The sequence below is a fragment of the Olea europaea genome, chromosome 20, assembly GCF_002742605.1.
Source record: "Olea europaea var. sylvestris chromosome 20, O_europaea_v1, whole genome shotgun sequence".
In the NCBI taxonomy this organism is placed as follows: domain Eukaryota; kingdom Viridiplantae; phylum Streptophyta; class Magnoliopsida; order Lamiales; family Oleaceae; genus Olea; species Olea europaea.
The window spans coordinates 12,423,762-12,440,843 of record NC_036256.1 but is presented as its reverse complement, the minus strand read 5'-3'; the positions used below and the strand labels follow the sequence as shown (position 1 = coordinate 12,440,843).

General features: G+C 29.7%; 2 protein-coding genes across 2 annotated transcripts; both read left to right on the top strand.

The window, feature by feature from the left end:
- Window positions 1–5,609: 5,609 nt before the first annotated feature.
- On the top strand, window positions 5,610–8,085 carry LOC111369072 (outer envelope pore protein 16, chloroplastic). Its single transcript, XM_022990557.1, has 4 exons — window positions 5,610–5,897; window positions 6,035–6,086; window positions 6,830–6,931; window positions 7,546–8,085. The coding sequence occupies exons 1-4, from the start codon at window positions 5,784–5,786 to the stop codon at window positions 7,785–7,787; spliced, it is 510 nt and encodes a 169-aa protein (XP_022846325.1). The 5' UTR covers window positions 5,610–5,783; the 3' UTR covers window positions 7,788–8,085.
- A 3,531-nt stretch (window positions 8,086–11,616) lies between these two features.
- Window positions 11,617–13,059, top strand: LOC111369652 (metallothionein-like protein 1). Its single transcript, XM_022991248.1, has 3 exons — window positions 11,617–11,778; window positions 11,864–11,938; window positions 12,704–13,059. Exons 1-3 carry the CDS (start codon window positions 11,726–11,728, stop codon window positions 12,795–12,797), a joined length of 222 nt encoding a protein of 73 aa, XP_022847016.1. The 5' UTR covers window positions 11,617–11,725; the 3' UTR covers window positions 12,798–13,059.
- Window positions 13,060–17,082: the final 4,023 nt, after the last annotated feature.

Genomic DNA, 17,082 nt, shown 5'->3' with positions numbered 1-17,082 from the left:
TAGTATCTTTTGCATATTGGTAAAAAAATAAATTTAGCCAATAAAAGATGTAGCCAGTTTTGTTAACTTCTATGTATGGAGATTCTTTTTCCTAATGTATGTTTGGTAATTAATTTTTCTATATAAATTCATATCATATCTATATGGTAAGATATAATGTTTGGAATTTATATATATAAAAAGGTTTGTTCGATTTTCATATACTTCATATAAATTAAAAATAATGAAACTTTACAAATACAGATTAATTGTTGAGAATATTATTTGTAGATCTGTCTACTACAAATATTTTATTATTGCTCTTGAAATAGCACAACATTGAAATATTGGTCATGAAGAATATTTTGTTATTCCTGAAGAATCCAAAATTCATGGTTATTAAATTTCATATGATGGTAATATTCTAGAATATTACTCTATCTCTCAAAGAGTGGATTTTATAAAATTCAGTTTATTTCCCGATTTGAGAAATTTCTTAGATCGATATCATAGATGAGTATCTTGTTGTTGCTTCTGAAGTATTACAACATTATATGGACAATGTTTTTTTAATATCCCAAAAGAATATTAATCATAAATATGTTTATTACAAATATTTTGTTGTTGCTCCTGAAGTAGCATTACATTATTATTAATATTCCAGAAGAATATTATGTTTATTGCTCCTGAAGAGCAGATCTTCATACAGATAAATATCTTATAATGATAACATACTCCTATAGAGTTAATATTTTTAAACAAGAGTTTGTTGGTGCTCCTGAAATAGCACGACATTATTAATATTCTAAAAGAATATTAATTACTCCTGAAGAATATGATATTACAATTTTAATATTCCAGAAGAATATTGACTCAATGCTTCTGAAGAAGTACAACTTAAATTATATTTATTTTAAATGAATATAGTGTTGATATTCTCAAAAAAATACAACCCACGTTATAAAAATATTCTAAAAGAATATTAATTGCTCCAGAAGAGCATGATATTACTAATAGACGTATTCATCTAAATTATATGCCCGACCATTCCCAAGATATGTGACCACCACATGTGCAATTCTCCTTCATAGTTAATGATTGATATCCAAGTTTGTAGCCACCCAAATTTATCATTAATTCCGTCTTGTACCATTTTTGGAGGTTGAGGCAATGCTGTTTGCGTAAGTTTACAATTCATCTTTATATTCGATAGAAGGTAATATTAATTTTACGTGTATATGTATGCATAATTATGTCACGGTATCTAGTTAAATTTTAGTGACAAATTTTAAGTTTATATTAAACAAAGTGGGCACTTAATTATTGCGTTTTGTGATTATATAAGTACCATTTATTAAATTAGATTCATAGCTAAATATCCATTACTATTGTTTATCGTTTGATTAATTATCTCGTTCTTACCCTTATAATACATGATTTTAATACTCGTAAATTTGTTTATTATAAAACATTTTTGCTCTTGAATCAGCACATTATTATTAATATTCTAGTTATATTTTACTTGCTCCCGAAGAGCATAATTAGAAAATTGTGTTTTTTACTTCTGAAGAGTAAATTCTTGTATAACTTTCAATATTCCAGAAAAATATTGATATATTGCTTTTAAAGAAGTAATAATAAAATACGACGTAGCATACATTTTGAAGAATTATATCTCGTTATGTTCTTGAAAAAACACAAATAATTCAATACTGGCTATAATTTTTAAAAGGAAAACAAGTTCCTTATTTTATTAATATTCGAGAAGAATATTGATTTATCGCTCTAGAAGAGCATACTATTTGGTGTTTCGATATTCTCAAATAATGATATGCTATTGGAGAGCATGTCATTATAATTTCAATATTTTTAAGAAAAATATTGATATATCGTTCCAAAATAAGTAAAAATAATATAAACTAGTATTATTGAAGAATATAATATTGTGTTTCTAAAGAAGCACAAATTTATGCATATTAATATTTTAGAAAAATGTTATGATTAATTTAAATGTGTCGATATTCCTTAAAAATATTATTCTATCACTTGTAAATAATCATAACTAGATATATATCAATATTTCAGAAAAATATTTATGATTGCTCTTGAAGAAGCAATAATTCATGTTAATGTGCTCTCGAACTAGCATATTTTCAAAGAATATATCATTTTGAATTTGTGTTTATCCCTGGAGGAAAACATAAAACCTATGTTACGTGGATATTGATCATTATATGATTATATAATATTTAATTATATTTTTCGAAATTAAAAAATTGGATTATATCTTATATTGAACCAGAAGTTCAATTTGATTGGCATGACCAGTTGGACCATCACTAGATCAACAATGATGCGAAATCAAAATGAAGAGCTAGAAGATTCTTCAATCCTATAAATTTCTATATATCATTTGTTCTCATTATCGACAATTTATCGTTAAAGGTCACTAGCTAAAATTGGGATTGAATTCCCTATATATCTGAAAATTAATTAGGGTGATCTATGGGGCCCCGTCACCCACCACATTGATCATCTAAATATTATTTGTATATATTAAATTTGATACAAATACTAGATCATTGCATGGTATTCGCAACCTGAAGTTTGCGAAATTATTGCTCAAATTTTAAAGTATGAGCATAATTTTCAGATTAAATAATCAAAACTGTGTCTTGTTAATGTTAGTGTGTATAAATCTCAACATTTTAATGAGTGAGATGTCGATAAATGATTTAACAAGTTTGTTTGTTAAACGCCTCCAATTAATTTAATTGAGAAAAATATATTTTCCATTTCCGTTTAGGGAATGTTATTACGTATCTTGTCAATATCATAGTTCTTCCTATTAAAATTGGCTTATAGCCAGAGCCTAAATTTTTCATCTAATTATTTTGATAGTGCAGTATGTATAAAATTGATCCACTACAATGGACTGAGATAGAAAGTAATGAATACTAAGAATAAATGCGTAGTATGAACCCTTATTACAAATGGTGATATTTTATAATGCAATAAAAATATTTGTCAATTTAATTTAACAATTATCTCAACATTAGGGGAGGAATTAAAAAGTTGAAAATAATGCGTCATCATCTAAATCCTCGCTAAATATCATTCGAACCAGAAGTTTGAAAAAGAATTTATTTAGATGCATTTATTGATCAAAGAGATCAACAATATCTCACACACCAATTTTTAATGCTCTAATACGAACTGATGTCTTAAGGGACAATTTGTTAGCATTATATTTGACATATCTATGGCACGCCTGAAACGTGATGGTGTTCGATTCTCATACAAAAATCTTCAAATGAAAATGGAGAAATTAGCAAAGATGGTTTCATTAAGGAGGCATATACTCTTAATGAGTATTTAGACATAACAAATTATAAAACCTCAGAAGAGGTTCAGGTACCTGATATATTGAAAATTGAGATATCTCAATAAGTTATGTCATCATGGAGAAAGAAATAGAATTGAACAAGAAAAGAAAAGGTTGTCGACAACAGTTTTACACATGATGTGCTACATCATATAGCGAGGAATCAAAATAAATTCGTTGAAAAATATCGATCAAAATAATGATTGGCCAAATAAAATGGATGCGTTCAAAGTAAAATTGAACTTACTTAAGAAATCTGAAATTTCTGGATATACAGTTCAAACACTAAGAGGTGTATACTTGTGCGAAATAAAAATAGAGAAGGTAAAGTCGTAATGTGAAATGTACGACTTTTTACATAATGAATTTCGCGAACACTTGTATACATAGATTAGTTATCATGTGGTGGAAGTAATCACTGGTATTTACCTTGTTAGTGTGATAATGCATGAAATTTGATGTGCCTGTAATAAATATGATTATAGATAATTTATCTTGTATTATTTTGATACCATTCTGGAATGATTAAATATGCCTGAAGCATAATTCAAGTGATATTATCATGAGGGGGAGTGCATACGCGTTGTACTCTTTTTCCCTTAACCAAGGTTTTATTCTATTGGGTTTTCCTGGCAAAGTTTTTAATGAAGCAACTTTTATAGCGTATTAAAAAAAATAGTGTACTCTTTTTTCCTTCATTAGGATTTTTTCCCATAATGTTTTTCCTAATAAGGTTTTAATGAGGCATATTCTTCGTGTAATTAGTGTCTATAAAATGCAAGACATTTACCTTCAAAATAATACGTTATATGTATGAGACTCTTGAAGAAATCAACAAGAGTTATTTTTCGAATTATCATGTTACTACAGTTATCAAAGAATGATAAAGTATCCCTTACGAAGACGGTTTTATTTGAAGATTGTACAAGACAACATGAAGCATTTCACCAAAATTGTAGTATTGAAGATAATGACGTACAAGACGATGATGAATTAATACAAGAATTAAAATCAGGGAGAGTAGCTGTACTCTTTTTCCTTCGATCAAGTTTTGTCCCACTGGATTTTCTTGACAAGGTTTTAACGAGGCAGTATCTTATTACTCCAAATTATTTTTACTCTTTTTTTTTTTCATTTTTGTCCCGTTGGATTTTTGCTAATTAATGTTTCAATGAGATAAATATTTTATAATGTGCTATTCAAGGAGGAGTGTTGTAAAAAGAAAAGTTCATTAGGGTTTATTGGTGAATGATTATTATACCTCTGCAGCCCTAAAAATTATTACCGTTGTACCATTGATTCTGCCCTATAAATAGAGGATTTTGGTTCTTAATAAAATACACACGTCTATTGACTTCTCCCTATTTTCTTCTCTTTTCACAACATATTCTTATTTTTCAATTAGAACAATTTTTGTTTTCTTATTTCTTATCATCCCTTTTCTGAACACCAAAATTAGTATTGTTTTGAGGGAGGCGAGATGATTTGAAAAGAGATGTAATGAGTGAAAAGGACAATGTGGGAGTTGGGGAGGTCTTTCTTTCTCTTTTTCATTTATTTTATTAAAAATATTCAGTAAACACATATATAGTGTTTGATTGCGAGCATGAAATTTGTATGAATATAAAATAATTTTACTAGAACTTATTTGTATGAAAATTATTAATTAAATATATTTTAATTGATTTAGCTTTCCATATAGAAACTATTATACTTGTTCATTTTTTATTGATGCGTAGATGAGAGATGAGATTAATGAGAGAATTAGAGAGTGAAGTATCTGGAAAATAAAAATAACCCACATCTAAAGAAAATTATTTTCTTGATTTTTAGGAAAATAATGTCACATGACCAAAATTGTAAAATATTTTTTATGGAAAAAAAAATTGTTAATTAAACACCCCAAAAATGAGAATTTAGATGAAAAATGACATTTTTCATAAAAAATAAAATCAATCAAACACTGTTTTGTTGTATATAAACTTTTAATTGATACAAAATTATTGAACAAAGATCATAACTCATACCTTATCTACAATTCTTCTTTTCTTCTCCTAGAAGAATTTTAAATTCTTCATTCAACCCTAAATTTTAAGTAAATCAAGAAAGAGAATAAAGATGGCAAAAATGTCTCACGCTTGCTCTGACTAGAAATCAGATCCGGAACGAGGGAATGATCCTTTGCCTCTATACCGTTCCAATTTCATTTTATTTTTTATAGACAATTTATATGTGAATAAAAATTATAAGTAAAAATAAACAATCAATTTCAACGGACGATAATCAATCCTCCACGTGGATGCCATTAATTACCAAACCCATCCTTCAAGATTTTTGTTGTTGGAGATACAAACAAATCTTGATTGACAGTAATCATTGAAGAACCCAAGATACAGTGAAGAAGCATTTCATAGAGAAGATGCCTCGAAGTGTATTATCAGGGTCGATCAATTCTCCGAAGGTGGACCTCATTGTGGACTTGGGAAATCCCTTTCTCAATCTAACTTTTGATGGTTTTTTGAAGATTGGCACTGTAAATTCTTCTGCACTCTTCGTCGTATTGGATGGATTTAATTTAATTGAATGGTTTTCATTCAATTTTCTTTGGGTATTATAATATTTTATTGAAATTTGGTTATTAATTGTTTTCCCTTTTTCGTTCTGATTCAGGTTGCTGCAGCAAGAGTAGCTGCGGAGGAAGCATATTACGTTGTCAAACGAGGTTTTCCACTTTTATTTTTCTCATGAAGTTGTTGAAATCTTTCCCTAATTAATTGATTGCGTCTTTACTATTACATTTTGGGATAGCAGAATAGTACTGGATTATGAATACTTAATTTTGATTGTTGAGAAAGTGAGATTAACAAAATAAGCTTGTCAGATTAATCTTGTGCACACTACTGTGAGATTATCTCCTTGGAAAGGCATCAAGCAGACATGCTTATTAGTAGTCGCTCAGCTTATCGAACTCCAATTGTTGATTATTGGATAATGTAAACTGTGTTAGGAGTAATTGAGGCTTGAATACAGTCATTAAATAGTTGGATACAAATTTATGAAAATCAATATTTAGTCTCTAGCTAAAAACCTGGGTAGCGGCATAATGCTAATCTTGGTTTTAAATCAGAAATAGTTATTGGGACTGCAAATTCCAATTCTGGATGAGAAACTTCTTGTTATATTATATGTAAGTATTTATGCATATATCTTGTTAATCAGGTTAGGAGATATAATGTCAAAAAGTGAAGGGATAAATATATGGCTAAATCAAACGAGTAATAGTATCAAGATAACTCCTAGCATCACCTCGAAGAGGGAATATTTCTGGAATGGTTAAGTGATATTAAGTAATAGAGAATTTATGGCGTCTCTAGAAACCTCTAATATCGGTTTATCTATGTAGAATTTTTTTTTTTTTTTTTATTATTTTTTTTTTTTTGACATATTGCTGCTTTAATTTTGCAGGGAGTCTTTCACACCACAACTTCGAGCAGACGGTGAGAAATTTATTGTGTGAAATCTGTTCATTCCATAGGGTTATGTTCTTGTTGAGAGAATACTACAAGTAGGTAATCACACTATAGCTTGCTTTTGTAATAGTGCAAAGCTGATTAAAGCATGTTTAGCTAAGCTCCAAAGTTCAAGTAAACAAGTTAGTTTTAAGTAACTAATTTTTTATTGATCAATTTTGAAAGATGCCCCAATAAAGGTTTTAGTAGATCTAGACCGTTAGATTAGCTTTAAGTTAAGGGCTAAGATTATTTGTCAAATTCGTAAGTAGGAACAATGGTCTTTATTTCTGAAAATACAATAACTAGCTTTTGTATGGCAGTCATTTTGAGGAAAGCTGTCTTGTTGTTAGCCTAGTTTTACAAATGATAATCTTAGCCCCTGTCTCCATCTCTCTCTCTCTCTACTTCATTTTTGTTACATATGGCAATCTCTGATTTCACCCTTTCTGAGCAGTAGCCAATAAGGGAAGGAAGAATAGAATTTTAAGAATGTGGAATTTGGTCTGTAATCGTATCCTAACGCCTGCTTTTCCAAGTTACTTGTATAGTTCCACATAGAATCTGGATGTTTATCACTAGTTAAAATGTTCCGAAGCTAAAATTTAGTGAACCACCAGTACAATGTTCATTTAAAACAATAGGATCTAATCTTGTTTTGGATTATTTGAGCACATTATGTGGCTCCAAGGTCCAAGCATTTCTGCATAGTGCTGGTTGTAAGATTAACAAATGTTTATTTTCGACTGATTGATTACTCAATCATTTTGCAGAAGAATGCCATGTTAGGGGGTGCATTGACGGGGGCTGTCATATCAGCAGCCAGCAACAATGGTCGAGACAAGATTGTAACGGATGCCATAGCTGGAGGTGCCATTGCAACTGCTGCAGAGTTCCTCAATTACCTGACCTGAACAGAGGGTAGCTATCGCCTGCTTCTTGGGTACTTGCAATGAAGCTGTCGTACTTCTCTGGTAACCACAAGCTCGAATATTATGATGTTTCTTGGACTTTGTTTGATATTTGCAAATAAATATGATATTTCTTCGACTCAGCTTTCTTTAGGGCATACCTACTTGAAGTTGATGTGCAATGCATAGTTCCTTGTAAGATTATATGAGCATTTTGCTCGCATGATATTTGTGCCTAGTACTGCGTGTTATAGTTTTTCATCTATTTCTCAAGGATCGAATGCATGTATAGCTTGCTGTCCCCATTTCTCGTCATGTCAACTGGATCCAATGTCATCACAGGATAAATTTCAACGAACAATAACGGAACTGCGATACAGAATCCGTAAGTTACTTATAAGTAAAATAATGTAGTTACCTATAATAATTTCTTCGGCTTGACCAAGCAAGCTCCAATGAGAAATGTGGAACCTTCTCAACTTTAGAAGCAACAATCCTAAAGACATTTAAATGTCCTCGTCTTTTAAATAAGGTAGTTTAATATGGTATTAGAGCACACAAAAGAATTGAAAGGGTTTAGTCTTGAAACAGGAATGCAACGCATGAAATATCTCGAGTCTTCCCTTTATCTCAGCCAGAAAGAATTGGAATTTTACTGTTGAAGGCGAACGGGAGAGTACGATATCAAGTTCACACAGTGTTATACATTAAGGATAAAATTTCACAATTACAAAAAGAGAAAAAAATTAAAAATAAAAATACAACAATATGTGAGGGTCTCGACTTCTCTTGATAGAGTTGACATTTCCGTATGGAATTCCGAGACTTTATTGTATCATAAGGAATGACAAGATTGACCTTTTTAAGATGACTTCAGTAGTTAAATGGCATATGCCCCACTTGTCGGCTTCAGATTCTGACACCACTACGAAGGTGGTGAGAATTGAAACACCCACATTGAAGTTGTGGCTGTCGACGAGTTTCCTTCCAGTTGTCGATTCTCGTTAGCAAACCCTTCTTCGAAACCATGACATCAACATTGTGAGGCGAGAATATAAACATGTTACAAAGAATGTTCTAGATTAGAGACGTGTGACATCTTTAGTCGATCAAGTGTAGGCATCGGTATCGAAATTTTATGAATAAAATATTTTATATCACTTGTAAATGGCTTGTCGGTAACGTTACTTTTAATGGTGAATTTGTCATTTTGCTATTGTCCATTGGTCCAAGACATCGACAATTGATAGCAACTTATACCTAATACTATTGGTTAATTATTAAGCGCATGAAAGTCGCTTGGGGGCCACAAGATTCCGGAAATCTCGAAGATATTTTATGACCCCGTTTGGTTTCCATTATTTAAAAAAATTATTTTTTCCCTTTTTATTTTCAATCATTCAGTTTTTCATAAAATAATATTACACGTAAATCGAAAATTTTTAAATGTTTTTCAATCACATATTTTCCAAAAAAATACTATTTCAAAAATTAAAATTGTCATGTAATGGGGGCCAAACAGGGGCTATGTATGATAAGATATTTTGATAAAAGTCGTTGACAAATAAATCTTGATTCTTGAATAATAAGCACACACGCAAAGTCCTCAAATAAGTTTTCCATTAGAACTAATAAGAGCTTTGAAAAGTATTATGTTGAGGTTTCGTAGAAGCAAACTTAAGGATTTTTAAATGGAGATTTGATCAGGTTTTACACCAAGGGGTATGTTTGATTGACTTTATTTTTAATGAAAAATGTTACTTTTTCACTTAAGTTTCTATTTTTGAGATGTTTAATTGATATTTTTTTCATAAAAATTATTTTTCAAAAGTTGGTCACTTAACAATGTTTTCCTCATAAGTTAAGGAAAACATTTTTTTGTAGGTGGATAGGTTTTTATTTTCTAGACAATTCATACTTCACAAAATAATTTCTTGGTTGAAAATTAAGCAATCAAACACATTTAATTGACAGTTTTCATTCAAATAAGTGCTAGACAATTGATACAAATTCCGTACTTATAATCACACATACCTTAAGTGTCACTTTATCAAAACGTTTTTCCTTTATCAGAGTTTTAAGACTTGCTACGAAGAGCTTGGTATTATCTTTAACTTGTAATTTTCGAAAAAGGGTATAATGAATCCGGGCGGCAAAGTAGGTTTCATTGATAATCAGCCAAAAAATTGACACTCGATTTGATTGATAAACAAATTTAAATAATCTATTATATTTTAAATATATATATATATATTTCTTAATCTCAATTTATTCGAATCAGTATAACATGCAAAGGCCATCGAATTTATGCTTCATTTTGTCACGATTGAATTATTAAATTCACTATTTTATTTAAATTGAATTTTCTCATGCAAGTTTATTAACTCGATAAACAAAAATAATGACATAATAGATGATGGTTTGAACATCGTATATATTTATATCGTGTCAACGTATATGTATCTATATAGATTGCATCGAGAAATTAATCTAAACATAATATTATATATTGGTTTATTTAAGTTCAATGTATTAATACAGGTAGAATGATATCTTCAAACTATTTTTTTTAATTATTAAAAAAATTTAAGTGCTATTGAATTTATAATTCATTTTGTCACTGTCACGCGTGCCATTGAGTTTCATAATTTTATTTGAAGGAAGCACTTTGTCAAAATCTATTTGACAAACAGAAAGTTAGATCGATCGACTTAGTTGAAATGAATTAGTGACCTCCAATTTTATTTATTTATTAATTATAAATTACTTCTCTCTTTCATGTGTAGTCTTTGCTTGATATTAAAATCAAAATTTTCATTAAATTTTGATAAAAGTTGAAAAGTTGTGAACCTAATAAAATATATGGTTAAAATTAATTGTTAATTTTAATTTTAATTTAAATCAAAATCTAAATTTTAATCCAAGTAAATAATTATTTACTAAAGGTTGATGGTGCATTCTTGTAAGCATTGGCTTTGATAATTTCAATTTTGGAGGATAGGTAATAAGATAATGCTAATTATATGCTAACGAAAGTGACTCTGATAGGGATTTAATGTCAAAATTTTTGGAGAAGCAAGCTCCACGCCTTCTCTTTTTTCCAACACTTATTAAAAGAAAAATTGCTGGAGACCTCTCCAACCTATTAATGCTATATAAATAGATCGTCAATCTTTAGTTTTTGGCGATGGTCCTAACACGCCACCGCGTGTTAACTCGGGTGAGCTTTTTTGTCATAAGGCTCGAGGTGCTCATCTTGAGGTGGAGAGTGCATAGTAAGAGATCATGTTGATGCATGCAGTCGAAGTCGACTGTGGCGGTTGTTACCTCATCAAATATAAAATTGGCAACGGATTCTGTCCGCCAAGGCCAAGCTCTACAAAAATAATAAATGTTGATAATTTAAGCTTTGTTTGAGTCTAACTTTTTGTGAAAAATGAATTTTGTAATAATGATTTTTTGAAAAAATGTGAAGTTAAAAGTGAGAAAAATATGAGTTTACATGCAAAATTATTTTATTGTGAGAATGTGTAGTTGAAAATACGTTTGAGAAAGTCAAATGAGGGCTTAATTGTCAAGAATTAAAGGTTGAACGTCTGCTTGATATAACAACAATAGATCGAGGACTTTCGCTGAAACTTTTCTTGATGACCTTGTCAAACAATGATCTTAACCATTAAAAATTCAGGGAATCATCCGTTTCGTCTATTTTATATTTGTCAAAATCAAATACATATAATCAGGACACAAAAAAATTAATTTTTTTCTTAATCGTATCGAATCCTGTACGCCAAACATGTCATAACTGCACTATATTTATATTATAAATAGGAACCAACAAGTCTATCAAGAAACGCCTACTTGAGAGCACGCACTGCAAAGAATTCATTCAATTGATAAAATCTCTCCACTTAATTTTTCCTTTCTCACATCTGAAGAATATGTCATCAGGCTGTAATTGTGGTTCGAGCTGCTCCTGCGGAAGCAACTGCAGGTAAACATATTTTCGACTTAATATTCCAACTATATAAAGAATTTTATGTTGATTTACTTATAAGTTACTTTTTTGGTATTGGAAGTTGCGGCAGTATGTACCCGGACGTCGAGAAGAGCACGACAGTTACCATCATCGAAGGGATCACACCAAAGAAGATGTAAGTCTAATCAAAGGGGTCGATTAAATAATTTCTTTTTGAATTCTCTGATCTATTCATTATTACATCTATTAAGAGATCGAAAAACTTATAATCCTTATAATAGGCCTTGTTAGTTTTAATCTTCGCTCTTTTAAATGGGAATTGAAGCAGTTGATAGTCGATGTTCATGAATTGTTTTATTACGATACTTCTATTAATTCGTGCACTTTAAATAATATTTTAGGTAGGTGCAATCAAGAGATTATATTTAGCTAAAGGTTTTCCTATTAAAACACTACTTTATTTTTTATTTTTATTTTTTTATTTTCATATTACAGAAAATATAGAGATATAGCCCTTGTTTAGTAAAAATTAAAATTCAGATTTTAATTTAAGTTAAAATCAACTATTAATTTTAATCACATATTTTGTGGATCTACAACTTTTCAACCACGCATTTCATCAAAATTTATCAAAATCTGCTAAAAATCTAATTTTAATCTCAATCAAATATAAGGCTTTGATTTAAATCTTTAATATAAGGGCAAAGCGATTTGTTGATCAAATCAATTTCTTTGAATTTGCTTATAATCCACTCGAACTTAATTTTAATAAATTCCAAGTATTCGGTAGAATCAACTAGTATTCATTAATGGTATTCATCGAGTTTTTCGCTTCTTGGTGCATCAAGAGCCTTTTCAGTCTCCATAAACTAATTCAACCAGAGTTATTTCCACTTGTTGACGTATATTTTCATTTCTTAATTTTACGGAACCGTTGCAGGCAGTCCGACGGATCTGAGAAAAGCTCCAGTGCTGAAGGAGGCCATGCCTGCAAGTGTGGATCAAACTGCACATGTGACCCATGCAACTGTTGATGACAGAATATGGTTTAAGCCCTTCAAAGTAGCTATGGATGATGTTGTGTGTACTAAACATAATATAATAAGACAGCCTTAAATTGGACAAATTCATTTACTGGATTTGTCTGGTGTAGTGTTTACTGGCTATATTATCTCTGTAATTTATATGTTTGCAGTTTGGTTACTGGCTTCAATTTCTGTGTGAAGACTTGACATCAATATAGCTCCTTTATTGTTATGTAAACTTCCAATCAATTACCTTGTCCTTTTAGAAGTACAGATGTGTTGTCCTCATCTTCGTGTCCCCTCGACCGTCTAGCCAATCAAATTTTGACATATTGCGTTAAAAAATTGAGTTAAATTTAGATTTTTTACGAGATCTGCTACGTGTGCAGAAAATGTGTCGTCAGAATTAATATAGATGATACTTGACAATTTTTTATTGGACAATGACCAAAAAAAGGACAGACAAAGAGATGCTGCCATAGCATCTGCATTAATTATGGCTACACTGTTTTCGTACATTTATTATTATTATTATTATTATTATTATTATTATTATTATTATTATTATTATTATTATTATTATTATTATTATTCTTGTTGTTGTTGTTGTTGTTGTTGTTGTTGATGTTGTTGTTTTTTGAAGTATTGTTTTTTCAAATTTATAAGTTGGTTAAAAATCATTTTTATCTTTATATTACGTGAGATTCTCCACTTTCATTCACTTTTTATTTATGCATTAAGTAGAATTCACTCCTTGTAGCACGACGAGAAAATGTAAAAATATTTACCAACTTGTGATCATTGTAGTTTAAGAATAAAGATTGTGATTCAAATTTAGTCTAAAGTCGATACATTAATTAAAATCAAAAGGCAAGTCACGATTAACCAATTCAATACAATTATTAGGGGTGTAAGTGGTCCGATTTTACCGATTTTTGACAGATTTTCAAACCGAACCGTTTAAAACGGTTTGAGAAAAATCCAAACATAAGTCAAACCATTTTGAATGATTTGAAAAAAACTTAAACATAAACCTAACGGTTTGGTCCGGTTTTAAACCGCCGGTTTCGCCATATATTTTTTTGCCCGTCTACTTTTATGTCATTAATTCATTGAATTCAATATATATTTATATCTTACTAGTAATAAATCTAAAACAAACTAAGTCCCTGTTTGAATCAAATTTTTGGGATAAAAAAAATGAAAATTTGGACCGTTATCCCACAAGTCCGCCGCCATTGTTGACCAGCTGTTTCATGTGTAGGACCCAACCTCCTCTCAAACAGTCAATTTTCTCATTATGGTGATATGAAAAATATGGCTCAAATATGGGCTAAAATATCTACCATAAATTTAAATACCAATTAAATCAAAGTGAAATCACAATAAACTAAAATATAGTTTTTTCTTCTTTTTTTTTTTCACCTTTTTAAACTAATGACGATATAATAACGTTACAATAAAAGTCTACTAAACTAGATATAAGGTCCAAAAAATATAATAATATCCAACAAGACTTCATGATCATCATATCTGAAAAAAGGATACTAATTAAATAAAGAGAATAACCAACCACAATAATAAAACAATTATTTACAATATCTAAATATAACAATTATATAAGTTTACGTTTATATGATGTTACGAAATGTATTTAATTTCAGACTCTTGCCTTAATTTGCTCAAAAAAATTATTGATCTGAAACTTTATTCATAACAAATATTATCACCGAAAGTCTTGTTTTGTCTCCGAATTGGTATAATGGATTTCAATTCAATTTTGAAGAGGCGTGAAAAACCTAAGAAAGAAGTGTGTGGTGACGGTGGCTCAAGACTGTGTTGGAAGTCGACTGAAGTTCATCTAAATTCTGAAGAGGAAAAAAGTTTTTGATAAATTATGTTAGTCTTGAAATTATTAGATATATATTAGAATTATTGGATAATAATAATAATATATCTGTATTAGAAAATTAGAAATTGACAAAAATACCCACAAATGACAAAACTATTGAATTTTACATATTTGGATGAATTTTCAAAAAAATTCATTTTTTCATTTTTTTATTTTTATATATATTTTCGCCGGTCCAATTTGATTTTAAACCACAATTAAAATTCTCAAACCTAAATCAAACCATTTTGACCGGTTTGGTTTGGGTCAAAATCATTTCGTTGACCGGGTCCACGTGGCACCAAACCAACGGTTTCTAAAATGCGATTTCGGTTCGATTTTTCGATTTTGCGATTTTTGCTTACAGCCCTAACAATTATTACAATGCATTCTCGTCTGTCAACATGAAAAAAATTATTTTTATTCTTTTAAGTTTAACTGAAGGTCGGGCCGAGTCCACGTTGCAAGTCTAAATTTTGTTTTTTCTTTAATTATTTTTCAAAAGTTGGTCTTTTAACAATGCTTTCCTCAGAAGTTAAGGAAAACATTTTTTCCTAGGTGGATAGGTTTCTATTTTCTAGACAATTCACACTTCTCAAAATAATTTCTTAGTTGAAAATTAAGCAATCAAAAACATTTAATTGACAGTTTTCAATTAAATAAGTTCTAGACAATTGATGCAAATTCCATACTTATAATCACACACATCTTAAGTGTCACTTTATCAAAACGTTTTTCCTTTACCGGAGTTTTAAGACTTGCTACGAAGAGCTTGGTTTTATTTTTAACTTGTAATTTTTTCGAAAAAGGGTATAATGAATCCAGGCGGCAAAGTAGGTGTCATTTATAATCAGCCAAAAAATCGACACTCGGTTTGATCAATAAACAAATTTAAATAATCTATTATATTTTAAATTTATTTTTTTTAATCTCAATTTTTTAGAAATAGAATAACATGCAAGGCCATCGAATTTATGCTTCATTTTGTCACGATTGAATCATTATATTCATTATTTTATTTTAATTGAGTCATGTTATGCAATTTTATTTACTTGACAAACGAAAATAATGATATAATAATGCCATCGAATTTATGCTTCATTTTGTCACGATTGAATCACTAAATTCACTATTTTATTTCAATTGAGTTTTTCCTGCAAGTTTATTGACTCGATAAACAAAAATAATGACATAATAGATGACGATGGTTTGAACATCGTATATATTTATATCGTGTCAACGTATATGTATCTATATAGATATCATTGAGAAATTAATCTAAACATACTGTTATATATTGGTTTATTTAAGTTCAATGTATTAATACAAGTGGAATGATATCTTCAAACCTTTTTTTTTATTAAAAAAATTTAAGTGCTATTGAATTTATAATTCATTTTGTCATTGTCACGCGTGCCATTGAGTTTCATAATTTTATTTGAAGGAAGCACTTTGTCAAAATCTATTTGACAAACAGAAAGTTCGATCGATCGACTTAGTTGAAATGAATTAGTGACCTCCAATTTTATTTATTTATTAATTATAAATTACTTCTCTCTTTCATGTGTAGTCTTTGCTTGATATTGTCATTAAATTTTGATAAAAATTGAAAAGTTGTGAACCTAATAAAATATGTAGTTAAAATTAATTGTTAATTGTTAATTTAAATAAAAATCTAAATTTTAATCCAAGTACATAATTATTTACCAAAGGTTGATGGTGCATTCTTGTAAGCATCGGCTTTGATAATTTCAATTTTGGAGGATAGGTAATAAGATAATGCTAATTATATGCTTACGAAAGTGACTCTGATAGGGATTTAATGTCAAAATATTTGGAGAAGCAAGCTCGACACCTTTGCCTTTTTCCAACACTCATTAAAAGAAAAATTGCAGTTGACATCTCCAATCTATTAATGTTATATAAATAGATCGTCAATCTTTAGTTTTTGGCGATGATCCTTAACTCGCCACCGCGTGTTAGCTTGGGTGAGCTTTTCCGTCATAAGGCTCGAGGTGCTCATCTTGAGGTGGAGAGTGCATAGTAAGAGATCATGTCGATGCATACAGTCGAAGTCAACTGTGGCGGTTGTTACCTCATCAAATATAAAATTGGCAAGGGATTCCGTCCACCAAGGCCAGGCACTACAAAAATAATAAATGTTGATAATTTAAGCTTTCTTTGAGCCTAACTTTTTGTGAAAAATGAATTTTGTAATAATGATTTTTTGAAAAAATGTGAAGTTAAAAGTGAGAAAAATATGAGTTTACGTGCAAAATTATTTTATTGTGAGAATGTGTAGTTGAAAATACGTTTGAGGAAAATTGAGTTTTTAGAGAATGGGGCTCAAATAAGGGTTTAATTGTCAAGAATTAAAGGTTGAACGTCTGCTTGATATAACTA